Here is a 24,692-nt window from a genome sequence, read left to right on the forward strand (position 1 = left end):
GAAGGGTTGTAATAGAATAGATTCGATAGATCGAATAATCTGTACAGCCCGACAATAAATATATATTTGATTCCATGAACCTTGTTATGTCTTGTTTTCCGATCATCCTTTGCATTGACTTCTCTGTTAATTACTTTCGCACACACAATCAATCAGCATCCGATTTCACTATTGATGCACTATTAATCAAAAACTCAATGTACACAAACTGCTTATAAGAAACATTTTATTTTCAAAATACAGACAAAATAGACAAGTATTAGAAAATACATCTTAAACAAAGCTAGGCCTGTCACAAGAAAACCAATTATTTGTTAAATTAGTGACCCTATCGAAAACCCTATCGAAATATTTCAGCCCGTGTGGTCTCCCTAAAACAGAACTTTCCTATCAAGAACAATTCAGTACCTTTTATCTCAAGTAGTCATATGAGCAAGGGAAATCAACAAAATAAACTAACCATCAAACATAAAAAGCCGAGTCAAGTAATACATTGCTAGCTTCTGCCTTGCATTTGTTTGATACCTTTGCTTGTTATTATTCATGTGTGTTGTACTGTATGTGTAAAACAAAATCCTAGCTGCTTGTGTTTATTGCTAAAAAAAGCCCCACCTTTACTGGTGAGATGATCTTGACTGAACTGTACTGTAACTTGTGGCTTTGTGCACTGGAATGATACACTGGAATGATAGAGGGTTGCTCTAACAGATTTAAAAAACAAAACAAAAAACAAAAAACAAAAAAACAACAACAACAAGGAAAAGGCCCTTGAAACTGGTGCCACTTGCGGGGATCTAAGCTTGCAGTCAACTCCCACTCCATTAATTCCAGTGCCACACTGTTCAAAAGATATAGTGAATCGTTGCCATAGTGAGGATACTCGAGTACAGCAGCCCTTTACAGCTTTTGTACCAAAATTAAAGAAAGAGTCACTCTTGACTGCAAGCCATTGATATATATATATAAAAATACTACAAGCGCATTTTAGTTCAAACCCCAAAAACTGTGTGTGTGTGGGGGGGGGGGGGGTAATACACTATACTGTAGCATTGGATATAACTCTTCTGACCGCATTATGAATGTGGCTAATACAGCCACAGTGGCCTTAATCAGGGCATTTGCTAAGGCCACTGTTTGAGGCGCTAAATGCAACAAATTCAGTAACATAGAATGAGGCCATGACTAAATTGGCATTGAATTAATTCAAGAACTCCAACCATACCTACAATTTGCTGACTTTGATGTCAGAACAATAGCTTGTAACCACCAAATAATGATGTTAGAGGTACAAAATCTATATGCTACCACTTAAAGGGATGTTCCACCCAATTAAATTTTTTCATAACTTGGCCCTGACCTTGGCTGTAGTTGACCAACCTTATTTTTTTCAAGTCCTTTTTCTACTCTGTTACCATGACAACAAAATGCAAAAGTGTATGTAACAAAGTCACTTTTCAGAGAGGCATTTTGTGATATGAGTGTTTGCAAGGCATTTTGGACATATTTCCATTATGAACGGGGCCAAAATATGACTGCTCAGTATCTACGGAAGAAACATGGGCCAAACCAGGAAAAATTATAACTGGGTGGAACATCCCTTTAATAAACTGTACTGCTACCAGTTGCAATGGGATGTTGGGAAACGTAGTTCACAGATGTTAAGCTTCATATTCCGCATAACTAAAAAGGATATATTTCAGGGTGTGCTACATTTTCCTGAAATTTGTAGCTGTAACACCTAAACTACAATTTGCTTTGGCAACAACAAAATTAAAACATATCGGTGAACCAGAAAATAACACTGTCTAAATACCCACAACGCTTTAGAAACAGGGCATCAACATAGATATGCATTAAAAAGGCATACAAATGCAAACATTATGTCTGTTTATGACATCCAAAATATACCACAAGTTAACAATTTTCACTAAAACAAAAAGGAATTCAGTCTCTAACAACAACTTTCAGTACAAGTTTGCATAAAATCATAAAAATAAAAAAAACCTTATAAATTATAAAAAATATAAATTTAACGATGAAAACGTTTTTTTTTAGAGATTAGAATGAATACTGAGCATCAAATATTTTGAATGTATATAACCGTTGCCAAGTTTGCAAATGGTATTCCTACATTAGACAGACATCTTTGATAGCTCCTGGCTGACAAAATGTACCTTTGTTTAGAACAAAAATATCCCAAAAAAACCAACTCATTATGAGTTTTAAAACTTTCAACCTCATGAAAATGTTGACATCTTGAACCAAAAGTGGCAAATATCAAAAATGAACTGAACACTCACATAACATATCTCACAAATTAACAAATAGAAATTCAACTCAACTGCTTGAAAAAAAAAAAAAACTGCCTTGATTTGTCCTTGCTCTAAAACAAAGCAACAAAGTTGTTGCATTGTTTAATTAAATGTGAACATACTGGACAGGCAAAAATGCAGCAACAAGGATGACAGAATTGTCAGGACAAGGGCCTTATAAGTCACAACACAAGTGAGAAACCAAGGGGTCCTCATAAGTCACAATTACAAGAGGGGACAGACACACTCTTATCCCACTCACATCATATCAGTTCGCTGCGCCTCCATATCAGAGCCTCACAAAAAAATGATAAGTAAAAAGCAGCAGTGGTGGCAGTAGTTCCTCCAATACGGAAACTGACCAGCGGAAACAAGGGTAACTCTATATAAAAACACACCAGGTTGTTGGTGATGAAAATACTAGGTGGTGTCACTAAAAACAAGGTAGACACACTGCTGTTATCTGACGTCTTTGGCTGCTTTGGGAACCTTTAAAACTTTGTAAACGCTGTTGTGAAAGACTGTGGAGAAGTGGGGCCTGGAGTCCCGGGACATGAGTGAACAGAGGGGAACCTTGCCAGCGTTCTGAGGGTCTTCCACATCCCAGATCTCAGGCATACTGCAGCCAGGCCTGCAGAGAAAGATAGTGAAGAAGGGAGAGGTAGAGAGGAAGAAAAGGAGGGGTAGAGAGTGAACCAGAACACAGTTTAGCAAACAATAAACAATAACAGCAGAAATAATATATAGGCCTATCTTTTTGTTCATATTGTGATCAAGAGAAAGTCAGGAAAAATAGGATAATGGTTTGGGGGTCGGTCATTCTCAATGTTGTTTGAAATGCAGGAATTCTTGATGAAAAAAAATCACGTCCCATTAGGCATTAGGTCTCTAACAGATGACTAAGCAAGATCTCTAAGCAAAAAGTCAACAACCAAATGAGATTGGTCAAGCAAGTTGGAAAAATGCCCTGGTCAACTAGAATCTGAGTCAACATTGACTGGCAGTGACGCAAGTATAACAGTAAATGCACAGTACGACAGTAGTTGGGATTAGGCCCTCAGGGTCACCTGGTGCGACGGGTGCACCACGAGTCCTCCAGGACAAAGTAGTCCACCTCCAGCTGCATCAGGTTCCTCTTGACAGCCTCGGGAGACTTGCGGCTGTACATGGCGTACACCAACTTAGTCCTCTCCCTGGGTAGAACAGAGCAGAGCAACGTTCCCACAACCCTCAGAGAACTCTTAGATAATGTTTACAGAACAGGGAAAATCACAAAGCTCAATGGATAAAAAGACAAACAGAAGCCCCCCCAAGATATTCATACCTGAGGTAACCAGGTAAATATAGCAAACATCAACAAAAAGCATCAGAACACAGACTCTCTCAAACTGAGAAACATCCTCACAAAGTGACTGACTTATTTCTCCATGGTTAGAGAATGAAAACCATGAGGCCAAAGGTAACTGAGCCTGCAGAAGGCTATTATCAACTGCGTGATTTCATGAAAGGAACAGAAAGACATCATAGCACCTAGATTCATAGAGGATAGTTCTACATCTATGCCTAAAACATACAAACAGTTTTCAAGAGATGGTAGACCTACGAATAATATCTTGAACAGGTCCTAATGTTTGAGTAAATAAACTAAATCCACAAAACAAACATTTCCACTGACACGGGCTTTCGTTTAGCTTACAAGTGGCACAATTCTACAGCTCTGTCCTCACCTTAGTCCTGCGTCCTCGTAGTGGGGGTGGTTCACGATGGGTCGGGTAGTAGACAGCTTCACGCTGGCCATGGTGGGCATGGCACCAGCAAACACAGCATCTGTACCACACAAAGCAAAACCACGGTGCTTCTGAGAGAATAGTGCACAAAGGACAGTGTGTTGGGCACACAAGTAACGGTTGTGATCTCTGATCTGCAAGACACCGGAGGAGTAAAAGCAGGGTCACCACCCTATTTCATTCCAGTGTACTTTTTGTCTTACACCCCCTTGTATCCCGGGACACATATGACAATAAAGTTGAACTTGGAACTGTTGCTTGTCTCGTTCACTCCCCCTGATTGATTTAAGAGGACCGGACTGGTGTAAGGACTATGGTGGACTCCTTTAACCCCATGCTTAAACCAATCCCAAACGTTTAAATAAAGTGGACGAGTGCACACTTCTGGGAGAGGGGTAAAGAACCGGACCACAGCCTGGGACTTTTTTTTCATTCCAGAAAGTTATTTCCCATTTTACCTTCCTTCACCGATCTGATAAGAATGGGAGATGCACAACGTAGATCTTTGGCTAAGCACGGGAGCCAAATACCAGAGGGGTGCATGTCGATGACATCACTCACTGGGCCGGGTGTTGTCTCGGATCCAGTCCAGCAGCTGCTCCTGGGGCAGGTTGCTGAACTCTCCCATGATGCCCCACTGGGCCTGCAGGTTGGCTGCCCCCTGCATGGCCATGATGGACAGGATGGCGAAGACCAGCATCTGGAGCTTGAACTTCTCCCCAATCCAGCCAAACAGCTGACATACACAGATAGAGATCGACAATCAGGAATGCCCTCAGGCGTCTGACTTTTGGTCTCAAGGTTCAGGAATGGCTGGCAAAAAACAATATTAGTCTCAAAATAACTCTACAAAAAACACTATTGGGTGACTTAGTATCCGATGGACAATCAATAATCAATTAAATTATAGTCTTAGCAAAACAATACATTTTTATCTTAAAATCTGTGCAAGCTCTACAATTAGAAATTTTCAGGAACTATGCAAGACATCACAGCACAATTGAGAAATATATGGCATAAGGAAAGGGTTCATATGGAAATGAGAAAGTCAAATTCAAGGACTTTTAAGGACTTTTTCAAGCACTTAAATTGTTTTCATTGAAACTGCGGGAATCAAAAATGAAAGTGGCTATATCGCTCACAAAAACTGATTTAAAATGATATCCCAGGATAATTATACTGGAACTGGGGAACTTCTAAATCAGCTCTAACAATTTTCAAGTTTTTTTTTTATTGATTTGACTTGACTGTGCTTACGGTGTTGTGTTTTTTATGTGTGTCTGTGGTACCGGTAGTGGGGGGGACTGACTGACCTGTCTGGAGCAGATGAGGGAGGCCATGATGCACATGTGAGGGGTGAGAAAGAGCTTCAGCCTCATAATGAGCACTGCCAGGACAGCAAACGCTATCAGCTGCAGACTGTGGTACACCAGCTAACACAGGGAGAGGGAGAGAGACTGGTAAGTTAGTTGTGTGTGTGTGTGTGTGTTTGCGGCAAAAATTGAGAAAGCAAAGGTTTTTGGAAAGAGAAAGAGTGCAGAGTGGAGCAGCAAGAGAAGATCGAGGCAGAGATGGCATAATGTCAAGAGACAGAGAGAGAAACGTCGTGAGATAAAGGTTGAGAGAGAGAGAGAGAGAGAAAGAGACAGAGAGAGACAGACAGAGAGAGTCAGAGAGAGAGAGAGAGGCAGAGAGAGAGAGAGAGAGAGAGAAAGAGAGAGTTACAGGTAATAAAGTGAGCACAATTTACTGCCAGGAGAAAATTGCCCTTCATTTCCAATAATGACACAAGTACTGAAAATCACTTAGGAGATCATTACTGTGGTGACTTGAGAATTACCGCATTAGAGAAGAAAAAGGAACATTTGACTCAGATTAGTGAGGTTGGCTGTGACAGAGACAGAGAACGGGAGTTGTGTGTGTAGAAAAAGGGGGTAGAGTCACACTGAGTTAGTGTGTGAGAATTTTAGATATGAAACATGCGGTAGGTGCATGGTAGGGAGGTGTGTGTGTGTGTGCACATGTGTGCATGGTAGGGAGGTGTGTGTGTGTGTGCACATGTGTGCATGGTAGGGAGGTGTGTGTGTTTGTGCTTGCGTGTATGAATATCAGTATTGACCATGCACCATGTACACAGCAGAACCATTTAAGGGATATGATTACCTCTCCTTTCGCCAACATTTCCGGCCTGCAAAATTAGATAAATTAGAGAAAATGTCAGTTATCACAGTTCAATGTGAATCGGCAAGTTGCCAACATTCTTCAAAAATGCTCTCTGTGAGATTCACTTGTGGGAACAAGTAAAAACTATGATTTCAGAAAAGGAAATGCTCTAGGCAATGCTTATCATTGGGAAAAGGAGTAAATACCTAAATTCAGGGTTCCTACACATTTTCCAGACCTACATTTTCAGACTGCGTAGTTGATTTGTGGGTTTGTGTTTCGGCACATCTGTCAAAAATGCACGTGTGTAGCACCTCTGTCAAACATATCACAACAACATAGATCTGTATAAATTATCTGGCTTTGAAAAAATATTGAATACAATTCTGAACTCTTCTGGTACGAATATGGCACAGGTCTGGAATCACAGATTTTATTTCCAGAATGTCAATAATTTATTTTCCCTTTTCCATACTTATCCAGGTCTGGAAATTGTCAATATTTTATTCCAGACTTCCAGACCTGTGTAGGAACCCTGTAAATCTCACATCTGAAATATTCTTAGAGAAAGTCTCACTGTTTAAAAAGGTCCAATAAAACCCATCTCATAGTTCATTAAATGCCAGGAATGGCAGTCTGTAACATCCCCATGGGAAGTGTAAATATACTTTTAAGCTTTATATATTTTGTACTATTTTGTACTTTATATACTCTGTACTGAGATCATGAGCCATCTATAACTTATACTCCTCAAGAATCAATGGATATATCTCATATTATTATTATTAATGTAACCAAAAACATATTTTTTCACTACCAGACCGACCCGAACAATACCGTGCTAGCTCAGGTATTTTATTCCTTTCACATTGTCCTTTCCAGCGCTGTTACAGCAAATATTATGGATGCGTACCCCAGGCCAGACCAGAACAGTTCAGCTCAGTAGCTTGATGAGAGTAACAGAGGCCAGTGAGACTGAGATACTCACTGTTCTGAGTTGTCCTCTGATTTGATTGCTTTCCTTCCCCCTTCCCTCAGGAACTTCATAACATCCTGGATAGTCTGTACAGGGCGGGAGAAGGGACAAACAGTGTCATGACAACAAACAACATCGCAAAGGGGATATTCTGACATTGCTTATTCCTTCTTCGATTCCTCCACTTGAAGCACATTTCAAATCATTAAACATTTCTGAATTTAATGTCACTTTTTTGAAGCCTTCCTTTTTCCACAAGTCGTTGAGTCAGGCATCACTGAAAGGGCACTTATCATATTAGTTCCACATTGTACAAGTTTGGAGAAATTCTTGATGTCAATTTCTGTGCACAATTCTCTTTATGTGTTTCTTCAAGCTGCCTAAAATAGGACAATTTGATCTCAATGTGCGTGTCCAATGCAGAACTAATAGGACAAGTGCCATTTCAGTGAAGTCTGATTCAACGCTTTCTGACAGCGAAAGCATGTGTAAAGTGCTGGTGTGTGTGTGTGTGGTAGTGAATGGAGTCTTTACCCGTCCAGCAACAACAGCAACGACCAATACGTTGATGGGGAGCAGTAATGTCTTGATGTAGCGCAGTGGGGTCTGAGAGGAGAAATATTACATGCTTCATTTTGACAGGAGCACCAGACAACTGAAACAGGACAGAGGAGCACCAGACAACTGAAACAGGACAGAGGAGCACCAGACAACTGAAACAGGACAGAGGAGCACCAGACAACTGAAACAGCGGGAAACAAAACTAAAGTGGCTATATCGCTTGCAAAAACTGATCTGAAATGATATACCAGGATAATTATATTGGAACAGAGGAACTTCTAAATCAGCTATAATAAATTAAAGGACGTTTCAAGGAGCAAATTGAGAACATTTCTGATCAAGGTATTCTAGTGTTTACATTTTTGAGCGTGAAATTCATGTACTTTAAGCACTTTTACGCAAAGCTCTGCTGCATCACTTCCATGGCATTTACTGAACGAGCTGCCAAATACTATGGAAGTCATTTGGCCTTCAAATACTCCTTCACATATACATACATTCATCATCGAGCCTTTTATGTTCCAACATTTAAATGGCCTTAAAGATAGTGTAACGATGAAATGAAGGGTGACATTTTGAAGGCAAAGAAAGAAGCATAGGACCACATCACTGCAAATATTCAGCAAAACACTTATTTCAAAACACAATTTTAATGCAAAGAATTGTAATGATAGTGATTTTAAACCGGCATAAATGATTGTGGCCTTTCATTTGAGAAAGGTGGGTTCTGAAGTGTCTCGTGTCCTGTTTTGAAACCAGTGCTACTTTTTTTTTTTCTTCTTTTTACTGAAAATGGTGCCGACTGTGTTAAAGTGTTCCTGATACACAGCACCTTACCTCAATCTCCATGAAGTCAAACTCGGCAGCACACGTGTACATCATGGTGTCAAAGTCCTTGTAGCTGGAGAACTTGGACTTGATCAGGCTGCTGATGTGAGCCTGGGAAATTGAGTTTCACAAAGTCAAGTGAAGTCAAATTTGTGTTTTACAGCACAATTCCTACATAAAATGCAAAACACACAAACTGTTAAAAAAAAAAATAATAAAAAAAAAAAAAAAAAAAAACTGAAGGGAAAGGGCAATACATTTAAGAAGATTTGAAAATTCAAAATTCATGTCTGTTGTAGGCTATAGCTTGAATCAAATGCATATGCCGGTTAAAAACGGGTACCACATTTATGGCTAATGGTTAAGCTTGTTTCAAGTGTGCATGGATACTTCACTAACATCATCTGCAGCTCCAAAGATTGCTGACAGCATGGATTTGAAGATGACCGTGGAGATAACCCAAGCCAGGCCCTGCATGACCTGAGAGAAGTTGGGCGGGTCAAAGATGGACAAACGCACGCACACTGGAGATGTGCTGGTCAGAATTTTTCCAAAGAATATAGGCCACACACACACACACACACACACACACACACACACACACACACACACACACACACACACACACACACACACACACACACACACACACACACACACACACACACACACACACACACACACACACACACACACACACACACACACACACACACACAGTCCTCTTACCCATGTGACAAGTCCAGGTTTGAAAGTTTCAGCAAATCTGTCCCTGAGAGCAATTATTCCCTGCAAAAAGGAAGGAACAGCTTACAACATCAAACCTTTTTCATGATCACACCACACAGGAGACGAGGACACTACTGACTATTGAGATGCAACCCAGAACAACCAGGTCACACTTCAAGCAAAGTCTCTATAAACCCTTTCATAAATCATTCATGAGCAAATGTAGTGAGATATTTGGAGCACATCATGATATTGTTCTCTTGTACGACAAATGCAGTGTCCCACTTTTTGCAAAATCTAGTGGTGAAAAGATGTCTCTTTGTTTCACCAGCCCGTTTACAAGACCAGCCATACACTCAATGAACTATATTATGGTATAGCATGATTTCCTTAAGTAATATTGTGAATACACAAAATCCATGCAGGCTGTATAAAGGGTTTATGGATGCTGCATGAAGCCTTAGGAGTGGTAACTGGTTGAGAGTGGGACCTGCCATCTACTACCTCCACTCACCCAGATGGAGACCAGTGAGGAGGCGTAGAAGGACGTCAGCAGCATGGAGTTCCCGAACATCAGAACAAAACACACACCCAGCGTGATCTGGAGAGAGAGAATGGGAGGGTTGGGAGACAGTTATTTTTAAAACCAAAATGTTTCAATACAGATATTTGTTTGTGCAGTGTACAGGAAATGTGTATGCTCTATTGCCCACACACACACACATTACACAATGGGGTTTTATGAAATGGGCTGCAATAAAGTTAGGCCGCTGATACTGGGGTGGTCTAATTCACTCACTGACTCACGCACTTACACTTACACATTTCCAATTGTATAACAGGGCTCTCCCCAGGATTTCTGAATACAGTGGTGCTGGATTGTATTATCAAAACCATCTCATGTTTATTCATGTCAAAATGAGCTGAAAACCCCCCCACTAAAAAACACTGAATTAACTAATACGCTTTCAAAACAATGTCATTGGCGATCAAAGATAGAGTAACTATCATTACTAAATATCAGTTTAATTTGCTCTGAAATGTTGACATAGTGGTGGAGCCAAGACAACAAGGTGGCACAGCGACCCTCTTACATTATTTGGGGAGAACCATATTATATAATTTAACCCAGCGCTATAGTGCCTTCCATTAGTATTGGAAAGAGGAAGTATTTTCTCTTCTTTTAGCTCAATACTCCAGCTGTTTGGATTTGAAATCAAACAAGTACTATGTGGATAAAGTAGAGATTCTCAGCTTTAATTCAACATTTTCAGATTGGTTTCACCGTTTAAAAATTACAACCCTTTTAATACATATTCCCCCTATTTCAGGGAAACAGTAGTATTGGAAAATTGGCTTGACAGGTGTTTCTGGTTAGTTAGGTGTGTTCCGTCACATCATTTGTGCAGGCATAAGAGACCTGTCAATATCTAGTACTTTTTCTAGCCTTTACGTTTTTCTTTGGAGTCTGCTATTGGTATCTCTCAACATGAAGACCAAAGTGTTGTCACTGCAAGGAAGCCATTATTGGGCTGAGCAACCAGAAAGAAACTATCATAAAGATATCCCTTAGACTTGCCAACAACATCAGTTTGGAACATCAAAAACAAGAAAAACAGCGCTCAGCTCAGCAATCGCAAACAGCCTGGTAGGCCAAGGAAGACTTCTACAGTGAATTACCGAAGAATGCTCACCATGATTAAGAAACCCCCCCAAAATGACTGAATCACAAAGATCAGGAACACTCTCCAGGAGGTAGGCGTGAATGTGCCAGAGACATCTGCAGAATACATCACCAGCAGAACTACAGAGGCTACACTGCAAGGTGCAAACCACTAGTTAGCAACAGAAACCGGATGGCAAGATTATAGTTTGCTAAAAAGGACCTAAAAGAGCCTACAGAGTTGTGTTATGGCTTGAGCTTGTATGGCTGTCACTTGTCTTTATTGATGATGTAACTGTTGATGGCAGCAGTAGAATGAATTCTGAAGTACGAGCAAATGCTCCCAATCTCATTGGATGGCGCTTCTTCATACACTAAGACAATGATCCCAAACATACTGCCATAACAACTAGGGAGATTTTTAGGGCCAAAAAGTGTAAAGTTCTAGAGTGGCCAAGTCAATATCCAGATTTAAATCCAATTGCATTTAATTTGCTGAAGAGGGAACTTAAGGCAAAAAGACCTCAAAGCAAACAACAACTGAAGAGAGGAAGAGAGAGATGGTGAATGAGAAAAGAAGAGAGGAAAGGAGGCAGAGATGGCGAATGAGAGAGAAAGAGAGTGAAGAGGAGGGAGGGTGAATGAGAGAGAAAGACAGAAAATATAGAAGAAAATATAACTTTACTCTGATGCCAGGGAACAGTAGTGTAGTACAATCCTAAATTACTCATACACATGGGCACACACACACAATGCTGTAGGTCGTTTGGACACTAGCCTAGTGTGTGTGTCATTTTCTTCACACCCTGCCACTTCTTTGCCAGTAGTATGAATTATGCACAGCCATATGCCCTCCTCTCACACAAATCTCCATCCACCACCTCAACACAAAGGGCCCTATCCCCTTATCTATGGAGCACTCACACCAGCGCCAGCGCTACTGACAGGATTATGGAACAATCTGGAGAGGGATGTTAACAGCCAGAATCCTACCACCACGGACAGACACAGACAGACAGACAGACAGACAGACAGACAGACAGACAGACAGACAGGCACAGAGACACTCCTTCTTGGTAGAGCTCAAGGCCCTGGTTTACTTTGCACACACACACAAACATGGACACACACAGGCGCGCGTGTGTGCAGGCACGCACACACAGGCGCACTCACACACAGGCGCACGCACACACACAGGCGCACGCACACACACAGGCGCACGCACACACACACGTCCGTAATCACAATTAGAAGCGTTCTCTCTTTTCTGTGGGGGTTAGCGCTTGGTTGCAATGACCTGTTAAGGCCACAGGCGTACCTCAAAGATTATTGAAACACAAAAAGAAAAAAAGCAATCACAGCGAAAATCAAAGGTAGACATAAATAAGCTATTTTACATTCATACAGATGAGGGGAACACTCTCTTTTCCCCTCAAAAGGGGCGTTTCATCTCCGTGGATATCTACGCTTTGAGGCATGAATAAGTGTAGGTTAGGGCATGGAGATGAGGCACGCACCATGTGTGTGACCAGGAGGGACTGCATCTTGGAGGGGCTGAGGTACCCCAGGATGTACGAGGCAAACAGAGAGGCCACCTGAAACACAAGAGTAAACAAAACAACAACTAACAATCAGTTGACGGCACCCATCTCTGAACTTCGGCTGTGATTCAACCACGTTTTCTTGGTAATGACGTTGTGGATTCATATCGTTTCATATTGAACATGCTTTCTTTCTGCATAATAAGAATCATATTTTGGAGTCATCTTTGAAAATGTAATGTAATGGATTGAATCTCAGTTACAGTAATAATGCCATAGTAATGAGTTAACAGATTAATCTTCTACAGTGATACACATTAATGGGTTATAGATAGATAGATAGATAGATAGATAGAAACTTTATTTATCCCAGGGGGAAATTCAGGATATTATAAGTGGTTTATAAGCACTAAGAAATGCATCCTAATGGTTTACGAGTGCTTATGTTATGTGAAATCCCCATACGAACGGTGGTAGGGCTGTTCAGATTATCGTTGGTAACTGGAGCGAGCACAATCGCTATTCTCTCGCCAGATCGGGAGCAAAGCTGTTGCTAGGCAAAGACGCCAGCAGATCCTGTTTGTGGGAAAGACTGTAACCTTCGGTGCTTGTTTGTCTCCCTCCCTCTCTTCTACAAACTGTCTCATTTTCTCTTTATTCCTCTACACACCAGCTCTCTCTTTACACGATCCTCCTTCACTCTTTGTTTGTCGGTTTGATTCACTCACACCATCTTTCTTTCTCTCTTTCTCCGTGTCGCTCTCTTATCAGTCTCTTTGTTTCTCTGTCTAGCTCTCGTACTTTTCTCTCTCTCTCTCTCTCTCATTCTCTCTTACCTGGGTGAGAAGGACAAACTGGGCAAATTGCCAGGGCAGCATGAAAAACAAATTGGAGACGCCCAGAGCCACCATGGCCTTTTTGCTTGGATTCGGGGTCCTGGAGGGAGAGGGAGGGAGGGAGAGAGGGAGAGAGAGTGAGAGATAAGGAAACGTATTAAACACACTATCACACACATACACCCATTCGGGCTACCTCTCTGCTGAGACAGAGTGTGTCTGACACCAGCCCCAACACAATGACTGCCTACTTTTACTAGATTCTTTCTAGTGGCTCAGGCTTTCTTGTCGCCTTAGATAAAAGTCTCTGCTCACATACTATATTCCAACCAAGTGAGCTGCTACTGAACCACAATCAACTCCTCTACATGACATATCGTCGGCATATGAAGAGGCATCTGAAGAGAGAGAGACTTGAGGGGAAAGGGGGGGATAGAGCGAGGGAGGGACGGTGAATGAGAAAGGAGGAAAGACGTTGTCTTGCGACAGATCCACACTGATCTGTCTGATAACTTGCGATGCAATTTTGGGAAAAGATCAAAAGTAGCTGGGCTAAAATATGCGCTGTCAAAAACCTTACAGCCTACTTTTCAGCCTCAAACCAGTCATGACTATTCAACAAAACAATAAATACGTAAGCGATTTTCTTTCCAGCAAATGTCTTAATTAGATTATATGACTAGCAGGAGTTTTGAGGGAGGTAGAGAGGGATGGTGAATGAGAGAGAAAGAGAGTGAAGAGGAAGAGAGGAGGGAAGGGTGATGAATTAGAGGAGAAGGGAAGGAGGGATGGTGAATGAGTGGAGAGGAGGCAGAGATGGTGAATAAGAGAGGAAGAGAGGGATGGTGAATGAGAAAGGAAGAGAGGAAAGGAGGCAGAGATGGCGAATGAGAGAGAAATAGAGTGAAGAGGAAGAGGAGGGAGGGTTGGTGAATGAGAGAGAAAGAAGGGATGTGAATGAGAGAGGGAGAGAGGAAGGAGGGATGGTGAAGGAGAGAGGGAGAGAGGAAGGAGGGATGGTGAAGGAGAGAGGAGGGAGGGGTGGTGAAGGAGAGAAAGAGGAGGGATGGGTGGAGAGTTACCGGAGGATGTAGGTGAGCAGCAGCATCTGCAGGACCAGGAAGGGGTAGGAGAAGCTCTCCCTCAGGGGCGGTGTCCACATGACCCGAGTGCTCTGGGAGACCGAGGGACGGTCACACACACACACACACACACACACACACACACACACACACACACACACACACACACACACACACACACACACACACACACACCTTTAACTTGTGACAACACATTGATGGCATCGTGGCGTGGGAAGGGATGTCCTGTACAGTAGTGCCGTGTGTGTGTGTGTTTGTGTGTGTGTGTGTGTACCCTGCATTCTGATAGATAATCTCATAACAACCATACATTGAGTCATCATCCTACAGGACACAGTCGTGATGCAGACACATTCCCACCACAGCCCTCTTGATGCTAAATCCCAGATGCTGCTAAATAAAACATCAAAAACAAAAACAGCAGAGGGAGGAGGTGAAGGCAACACAGGCGTGGGTGGGGTGAGGAGGAGAGCGGAGAGTGTGTCATTGAAGATGTCCAGTGTATTGATCTGTGGGATGTACACAGGCTTGCCGACAGAGGTACTGAAGCACTGAAGCCAGGGAGGAAACGGCTCTCTCACTGATGCTGGCTTCAAGGCTTGTTTAGAATTGGCTGCAGTGTGTCTAGCTACCTAAACACCCTCTCTCTCTATGAGACTATAGGGCTGTGTGTTTGTGTGTGTGTGTGTGTGTGTGTCTCACCTCGCCATGGTTGAAGAAGAAACACAGGGCAGTGACCGTGCCGCCCAGTCGACTGCCACTGAAGATAGGAAGAGGAGGACAGAGAGAGGGATTGGGAGAAAGTGGGAGAGAGGGAGAGAGAGAGAGAGAGAGAGTCAAGGTCAATTGTGATGGGGTCTATGCGGTGCATTCATTTGACCAAAGAACACAGAGGTGACAAATAAATCACTCACAAAATAAAGGAAAAATAAATGTCAATGATTTCTTTAATCATACCACTCCTTCTAAAAAGTCCACTAAATATTCATGCCCTAACCGGTTCAAAACACGGTTCAGTTGAGGTTACCTGAGATAGGTCCCGTAGATGAAGAACAGACTCATCATCAGACCGTTCAGTAGGAACACAAAGGCCACATAGAAGTAGGCCGGGTCCCCCATACCTGACACACACACACACACACACACACACACACACACACACACACACACACACACACACACTTAGTGAGCCACGGATGTGTTGGAATGAATACAGTCTTTTCAAAGTGTGGATTGTCAATACAAGTCAAGTATTGGACTAGATACAGACTACAACATTGTACAATGCAACCCGCTTTTTTGATAGACTTCTGAGACGGTAACATCGTGACTTCTGTAAGGGCTAAAAATAGGATTGCGGTTAGACGGTGTATGTACAGTATATAGATTGCCACCTACGTGTTCATAGTGAGATAGAGACACAATAAAAACCTCCAAGAGGCCTTGAACCACCATTTTCATGCTTCCCTGAAGACAGGCCTCTCTTCCTTGTCCCACTTCACAATAAAACTGCTCACCAGACAGCTATTCTAAGTTCTATTCTGATTTGCTTTGAACTGCAAACAGCTATTTGAGCAGCAGAGTAGACTGCACAGTACGCACCAGACCTGGGTTCAGTGAGTAATCGTCTCTCCAATACTTGTGTTTACGATTGATTGAGCCTGTCTGGAGTGCCAGATTGCCCAGGCTTGCCTTGCACTTCTGGTTCCATTGCGCCAGGCCAAGCTCAATCAAGTGTCAACAAAGCACTTGACACAAAACAAAGTCTGGGGCCCAATTTGCTGGAGCAAATAGTGCTGACCAGAGCAAAAAAATAACTAACCACTCTGCAGCACGATGAGAGACTACACGACAGCATGGTTTTTATTGTACCTTTAACACTGTTTCTGAGAAAACGCTGATTATTCAAGGTGAGTTCTAGTCAACAGTCTGAAAATGCATTTGCGTATCATGGGAACGCTAGACGCCGTATTCAAAACTGCCATTGGATTATTTCTCATCGCGCTTCTTAGAATACCCATTTTAGCACATGCAAATTGGAGCCTCGTGTACGGTTTGAACCCAGGTCTGGTCTGCACTTTCTCATGAACAGAAGTAACACATTCAAGCTTCTGTGTGAGAGTGCTTGCTTTGACATTTTGACACTTTTAAAGAAGTGGGAATTGCGCCACTCTTGACTACCCCGCCTTATCATGTGTACACAGCATGCTGCTGGAGAGCTAATGAGGCCAAATGAGACACATATTTCAGCACCTGACAAAAATTAACAACTTCCTCTCATAATGCAAAATACCTTTCACAGGAACATATATTTGCATGTGTATATGTGTGAATATTATCACGAGGAGAGAAAACAAAGTGTTCATTTCTTATAATAGTTCAGGGACACTGACACTGACTATGAACTGCCCTGACATGCGATAAGAGGCCTGCTGAATAAACATTGTGTAACGTTTGAGTAAAACATTCACAAAGACATTTATGCAGCAAAGAAGTAATGCCTAATTTTACGGAAGGTCTCCTGTGGGGCTGGTTTGATTGCATTCGGGAAGGGAAGTAAAAAGCCATCAAGCTCTGTGGGGCAAATTAGTCCTGCAATCATTATGTATGTGCATGCGTGTGTGTGTGTGTGTGTGTGTGTGTGTGTCCAGATCAAACAAGACCGCCTTAGTACCTTCTAGGGGTGTGAACATGTGCTTGAGTACTCGTACATGGACTCATAATTGATTAGGAAAATATCCCTACTCAAAAATGTTTTCCTTTTTGCTTTGCTCAGCTGTGAGAGAGCACAAGAGGGAGGTGCTGGTGCGCTCACTCATGCGCTCGCTCACTCACTCACACACACACACACACACACACAGCACTTTTTTCTATTTTTTTTTAATTTCATTATAGATGATTAAGTTGGTGAAGTGACTGAAATCTTTTGTTTTGCCAAGACAGCACCAGTCACCCGTGTAAAAAATTGCTAGCTTTCCAGCTGTCCCTGACCCGCCCCCCCTCACATGTCTAGTACCTTCACAGCTGTCCACTGGGGCCAACCCCTCTCCTCTGTTGATGGACCAGCACATCTTGGTAGGGATTCCAAAAAAGTCCATTGTCCCTGTGTAGATTCGGTACCAGCTGGCCAGGACCACCTAGGGAGCGCAGGGGGGTAGTTTAGCGTGAAGACCCTCAACAAAACCATCAAATCCCAAGAGTGCCCAGCAGACTACATGCAAAAGCTGTGACAAGACCCCACATCATTTTGAAATAGGTTTAAGTACAAAGAAGATTTGCAAGATTTTTCTGTGCACAGATCCGCTATTCTTCTCCGTTCTTTTCTCCCTCAACTGCAGTCTGCTACGCTCCTCTGAAAACATCAATTGTCACAACTACAATGGCCTACGCACAGGGAGAAAATCAATTGCGCGCGCTCTCTCTCTCTCGCACACACTTTTCATAATGAACTTTATCGTTATAAGTCATTATGTCTTTATTGTTATCAGAATAATTAAGTAATAGTTTTATAGCACAGCTCTACTGACAAAAACACTAAAACTTACCTCTGGGTACAGATTGAACCTCTTCAGTGTGTTTATAACCAACGGGTACTCTGTAAGCCGATCGTTCATGATCAGATACACTCCGTTGAGGAATGTCGGGGCCTCAGTGATGGTCTTGAAGTAAGAGTAGTATAAGCCCTGAAACAGGAAGCACAAAGCAACTAGGGAAAAGGTAATGGCTCTCACAAAGAAGTCATCATCAGGGTCACAAGGGTTTATCATGTCTCAATACATCTGTGGAGTCAATTTTAATTGTGAACTCAAGAATAGGCCTACTTGATACGGTACAGACTGCAGAGATGACATATGTCTGAAGGGGAAAGATTTTATAGAAAACACATGGACCACAAGACAACTCAGACTTACCATTTCTGTTCGAAACGCCATTTCCTTTTCCAATGCAGACAGATGTGAAAAATGTCTGTCATTCTCAAAGAGATGTGTGAGATGGTACCTACACAAACCAAATAATTAAGTTACATCCTCAATGTATAGGAAACAGTTCCAACTTACAGTAACAGTTCCGACTTACATATATTGAAGCACAACACCTTATACAGATGGATACAAACAGACTACTTACCAATGGAGATATCCAGCCACGGCAGCTATTAAGAAAGAGAGATAACTTTAGCTGCAGTTAAAATCTGTCAAGTCTGCTTCATCGTATGATTGTGCTGGTTTTCCAAAACAAGCTTGAGAAAAAGGCAATCAACACATTGCAAAAGTGACAGTGACTGTGTATGACAGCTGTTTATATCAACTCTCTTGGTAATTGTGAGGTCTCATTGCTTATCAATGCTGTCTGGCAATATAGGTACATGCTCATATAAATTAGGAAACTCATTTATATGAGCATGTACCTATATTGCCAGACAACTTGGTAGACACTGTTACTGTTAGCAAACGTTGTAGGTAGCTCGCTAGCTACTTCGGCTTGGATTGCGAAGTAGCTAGCTAGGTTAGCTACCAACTGGATGAGTTTTTAGTCGACCGAAATAGCATTGCGTGGCACAACCGATGACAGTTATGAGCTGTGAGAGTTGGCTTAGTAGCTAGCTAACGTCGTTAACCATTTGGATAGCATTAGCTTGCTACGTACCGTTAGCTAGCTACTATGATGGGGCAAGTGACACATCGACTTACCAAGGATCAGAGTGATTCCAATCTTGACAAAAGCAGATGGAGTAAGTCCAAGTTGGCTTCTGATGAATGAAAACCGAGCAGGAAATACTCCATTCTTGTTTTGGAGCAAGCTGTTGAAAGTGCCTTTGCCATCTTTGCCTGGTCGTCTACTTTTCCCAGTTCCTGGTGACACAAGCGGACTCCTGTCTCTGTCGGTGCCCTGCGGCGTTTGGTCCTTTTGTTTTCTGGTTTTTACAACCATGTTTTCATAATCGTAAATCGAGGGCAGAGAAATCCGCGGCAGAAGTACCTGGATGGGTAAACTCAGTTGTACCTTATGTCCACCGCTCAGGGTCTGCTCCTTTTTTACCTGAGTGATGCTGTGTGTCTTTTCACTCTCAGCGCTGCCCCCGACTGGCGTTAGCTAGCTACTACAAACATGCGCGCTTTGGTAACCATGGTTACCACATGGCTGTGTCAGTTGGTACTGTGGCTCGCTAGCTAGTGCTAACAAACCTTTTTTAACCTGCACACTTAATTGATGTTGTTTAGTTCCTAACAATAAACCAAACTGTTGTTTAAAAACTATTCCGGTTCAAGCTAACCTTGCTCACATTAGTCGGCGGTCAAACGAGCATACAAAGAGGACTTGTCTAGATTCTGCAGAACACTCTCTGAAGTTTCAAATCCAAACCGTTATAAATAGAATCAAGGTTACGCTATGTGATAAATGTACATTTTTCTTTCTTTCTTTCTCCGATTGTGAGTGTGATAAATAACTGTAAATTCTGCAAATTACTTAATAGTGTTAATGAGAACATTTCTCGCTCTCTTTGTCCTGCGCTTTTACCTGACCGCCCACACAGACGTTTACCATCACCAGCCAATGTGGTCACACTATAGCATTCGTACTGTCTCCACTTCGATATTTCCCTGCCAGAAATGATATACGGTATTAACCAATATTTCAGGGTTTATATTTCGTAGATGTTTTTGTTAACTATTTCAGCATGTACTTGCTTGCTTCTCTCCTCGGATGTAGTGGCCTACCCGCGGATATGTGAGGGGAGATTAAACGCATGGACGTGCAAGATAGTGGAGGCAAATAAGATTTCTGAATTCTGATTAAATCTATAATTGGATTGCATTGAGCCATACTGCCATACCAACAGCCATACTGTAGATCTGAGGCGTGCATCTCTGCGTTTAATCAAGTCTTTAAATGACCAAACGTTTTTTTTGTTGTTGTTTTTCTGACATTCTTGACATTCATTGACACCTCTTTGGTCCTCATATTGACAGATATCATTAGACTCCAAAGGCAAACACAAAGCCTAAAATCAATACTAGACATTAACAGCTCTCTTATGAGACAGCTCTCTACAAATAATGTGACAGAACACACCTGACTTACCAGAAACACCTGTCAAGCCAATTTTCCAATACAGGTTCCCTGAAATATGTAATTTCTAAATCAGAAAAAAGAAAACATGAAATTAAAGCTGGGAATCTCTACTTTAACCTCATAGTCACTGTTGGGAGTACAGACCTAAAAGAAGACACAATGCTTCCTCTTTCCAATACTTATGGAGGCTACTGTAGTACTGTGTCCTGGCCTAAAGCCTGATTGAAATGTGTTCAAGATACCATTCTGGGACAAGAATGGATGAAGCCGAGAGTTGACCAAGGATTCAAATATTTTAGCTTCGCATGAAAGCTTGGAAATTGGACAATTTATGATTATTTATTATTTCGGTCGCTGCAGTCCCCACCCTTTTGTATTGGTAGCATATGGGCTGCTTTCCATATCTTGATAGTCCCAGAGCTAAGCAAGATATACAAATATGAGCTAGGGGCCTAGCTATAAGAGGCGCCGCAAGCTTCAGCAGACCAGGGTTCAGTAGGTCAGCCCCCATTGACTTCTTTACATTTATATTTAATAGAGCATCAAGCACTTCTAAATCGGAGAACTGTCTAAAAGAGAATATGGGTTTAATGTCACTGCAAAGCTGGCAGACAATTGTAACCTCCTCATTCCCCACAATTTTAGGGGCACCTGATAACTTAGCAATTTTATTTATTCAAGTGTCCTGTGGATGTAAAGTGTTGATTAAAAGCATGACTAATTTCCCTGTTGTCATTTATGGGGCCAGAATCTGACATGATTTGTTGGGGCAGTGCAGGGGTGGAGCCATATTTTAGGAATTTAACTGTTTTCCAGAATTTAGCTGGGTTTCCAACACTACTATACAGAGAATCCAGGTAATAAGCAGATTTTGCTTTCCTGGTCATAACAATGCATCTATTCCTCAATTATCTAAATGGCTGCCAGTCCACAGCAGAGTCAGTGTGTCTGAACCAATGGAGAACCAATGAGACCGCATCCTATCTATTCTATTCGGATAACATCATACCACATTCTTGAGCGCTTGTAAAACTAGAAGAGGTCACAGCCATTTGTCCCATCGGGGAAGGGTTATTTGGAAATAGGGTGGCAGAATTTATGTTTTCCTCTTTCACTCATAAATTGTTTTATCTTCCTCCCTAATCTTGAACGGCACCAGCCACCACTGTTATCAACAGACATGTCCCAAGTATTGTCTCCTTTGTCTTTTATTTTTGCCTCATGCCCAGGTGTGATAAAAGGTAGCCTACGTGTCTGTTCTTCACAGACTGGGTGCACGCTGAGCGGGCTTCTATCTGAATAGAATTAGTGGGTTGGAGGTGAGAGAATTGTAGCGTATTGGGCATTCATAATCGTTTCCCATTAACAAACAAAAGCATGAATGAATAAAGAATGAAACTGATGCAGAAACAAACATGCTGAAAAAGTGTTTATTTAAGGTTGTAAATAAGGCATACAGTGCAATGTGTGTGTGTGTGTGTGTGTGTGTGTGTGTGTCCACTGCTGCCTCAGGGAGACAAGCCGAAATATCTGCTGTGTTCAGATACCTGAGCACAGGGTGTGTGCACTGAGCAAAGTGTGTGCTACTGTATAACTAGTCCTTCTCATATGTTTCCTCCCAATCTCTCCGTTGCATCTTTACATAAAGCTTTCTATATCTCTTCTAAAATTTCTATTGTATTTACATTCTCATGCCCTTTTTGATTTTATGATATTTATGTATTTTTAAGGTGTCTAAAGGTTATGGTAAATTTAAAGACAATTGCAAGGTTAGCAATTCCACACCCAGTGAAGAGATCAAAGGACAACAGATAGTTTTAGAATAGTTGAAGCGTGCAATAAATGAGGGGTGAGGTTAAAGTGAGAAGTCCACTAGAGGGTGTGAATACAATGAGTACAATTGATTGGCAACTGCGGAAACAGGATAGAGTGATCAAAAGACAGGATAGATGAGTAATTAACACAGTTGTAAACAGCCAGGACAGATGACTTGTGTAAGCAGCCTGGGCCAATTGATCTTTCATCAGACTGACCAACGCTAGGTCAGATGGGAGGAGCCCACTGGATGACGAAATGTGGTTCTTGAATGTTATTGGTGTATGTATACAGGAACTAGGAGTTTGTTGAATGAAGGGCGTTGACCTATGTGATGGCTATAAAAAGACAGGTAACGAAAGTGGAGGGAGTTCAACTTTGCAAATCTGAACCGGCTTCTTTCTCTGTGAATAAAGTCTCTGGATGAATCAACAGCTCTGGTTAATGGTATTTTATTTCAAAGTACCATTACTTAAATTCCACAACAAGGTAAATGGTCCAACACTGGGGGATGACATTTCCCTATGTTCTTTTGAATTATATCCATAATGAATGTTTATGTTTCCTGAGTAATCTGTAACCCACCTTGTTGTTTTGTAATCTGTATTTTGATTGTTTATATTCATTACCCTAACATCTTTTCCTGTACTTGACACTGTATATTAGCTTCAAAACACGGTGTACTTAGAGGCTACAGTAAAACTGCCCCATTTGGCTCTGACAAAGGTATATCTTCTCATGTGAGATCCTCCGTTCGCGATGTAGCGATTACAATTCACAATATATCACATTACGGGTGAGATCACTAGTGATCAAAACAATTGACTAAAACACTTTCCAGAAGTTGAAAATAATCCAATGGTGGTTATTGTTTGTGTGCGCTGTCAAATGCAAGCTAATCACAAATTCGTCGGATACCCAATACAGGCAAAATTTAAGATAAAGTTAAGCTGCTGTATAAAAGCTAGACTAACCATTTTAGCCTACCGAGGCTACGACATACTGTACATACTGTACAACTCATACATCAACCTACAGTACAATACTCTTGCAATGTAAACATATCCATCATGCTCAACGATGCCTCCTGTTGGTTGTTTTGCCGAGGTGAATGACCTGAAATAAAACTCATGGGGTGCAGTCGCGAAAGTCCTGCGACATCGTCACACCAGGGGGGCCAATTCTAAACTTCTGCCAACTGTATGATGGACAGGGGCGAAAAAGAATAGTCAAATAGAGACAGTGCGCAACTACAAATGACTCGTTGGATACGGGCATTAAAACAGTGCAAATATAATTTGTTTTATTCACGTCATTGCACATGATTCATGAAAGCTCTCATTCCAGTTATGTGAAATACGTTCATTATGAAACCGCGGTGCCAGAGCGGAAAATTATTGACACACACTGCGCTCTTTGCTTTGTAAGCGCGCTCTGTCCATATAGCCTACTGCTGAAATCAACTGAGAAACATTATAATGCTATGAGTTAATAATATGCAATTTCGCGGACACACATTCCATGTCTGATATAATTTTCTGTAGTGTCCATGAAGACATGATTTGTTCTAAATTAAGGTTTATCCAAGGACATAATTTCGAATTTCTCCACCAGACAATAATTTGTCCTTTTCCAAATGGAAACAATAAGCTACTCTTTACATAATTGATCAGGTGGCAATGTTTGTAAACACACTATAACACATTGTAGGCATATCCATTAGAATTGCTCAACGATGCCTCCTGGTGGTTATTTTGCCAAGGTGAATGACCTGTAATAAAACTAACTCGTGCCGTCGACTTACGTCTGCGACATCGTCACAACGGCGGCCAACTTTTAAACTCTGGCCTACTGTACCTGATGGTCGGCAAAGAAGCAGCTAGACATAGTTTCGAGACTTTGGGACTTTTTTCTGATGTATTGCCGAGAGAGGCCTGATGAGCCTGATAAGCGCATCAGACATTTTTCGTAGTTTAGACACACATACCTGGCAAACTTATGTCATTTCCACTCACCAAACACTTTATTAGGAACACCTGTACACCTTCTCTTGGTGGAGGTGGTGTAATGGCGTGGGGAATGTTTTCTTGGCATACTTTGGGCCCGTTAATCCCAATCAATCATCGCTTGAATTCCCACAGCTGTCGAAAGTCTGGCCCTCCCCCAACCTGCATCTCCACCTGAGCATGCCGCTCAGAACTTCCGAAGATTAAATCATGGCGGGCTCCCTCATGGACGAGCGGGGATGCGTGGTGTCACGTGGGTACCGGTGGATTCCTGATGGAGCGCCTAGGCGTGGGGGG

General features: G+C 41.9%; 1 protein-coding gene across 1 annotated transcript; it reads right to left on the reverse strand.

The window, feature by feature from the left end:
* Positions 1-248: 248 nt before the first annotated feature.
* LOC310810620 (protein C-mannosyl-transferase DPY19L1-like) lies at positions 249-19,543 on the reverse strand. The gene is made up of 22 exons (XM_083678454.1): positions 19,191-19,543; positions 18,628-18,652; positions 18,411-18,498; positions 18,045-18,182; positions 17,516-17,636; positions 15,527-15,620; positions 15,202-15,259; positions 14,479-14,570; positions 13,397-13,496; positions 12,537-12,614; positions 9,871-9,957; positions 9,357-9,416; positions 9,027-9,107; positions 8,637-8,738; positions 7,773-7,844; positions 7,251-7,324; positions 6,263-6,287; positions 5,413-5,532; positions 4,661-4,835; positions 4,040-4,139; positions 3,380-3,505; positions 249-2,943 (listed from the first exon to the last, which is right to left on the reverse strand). The coding sequence occupies exons 1-22, from the start codon at positions 19,429-19,431 to the stop codon at positions 2,772-2,774; spliced, it is 2,229 nt and encodes a 742-aa protein (XP_083534580.1). The 5' UTR covers positions 19,432-19,543; the 3' UTR covers positions 249-2,771.
* Between the last annotated feature and the right edge of the window lie 5,149 nt (positions 19,544-24,692).

This window comes from Argentina silus, assembly GCF_951799395.1.
Source record: "Argentina silus genome assembly, chromosome: 10".
Taxonomy (NCBI): Eukaryota; Metazoa; Chordata; class Actinopteri; order Argentiniformes; family Argentinidae; genus Argentina; species Argentina silus.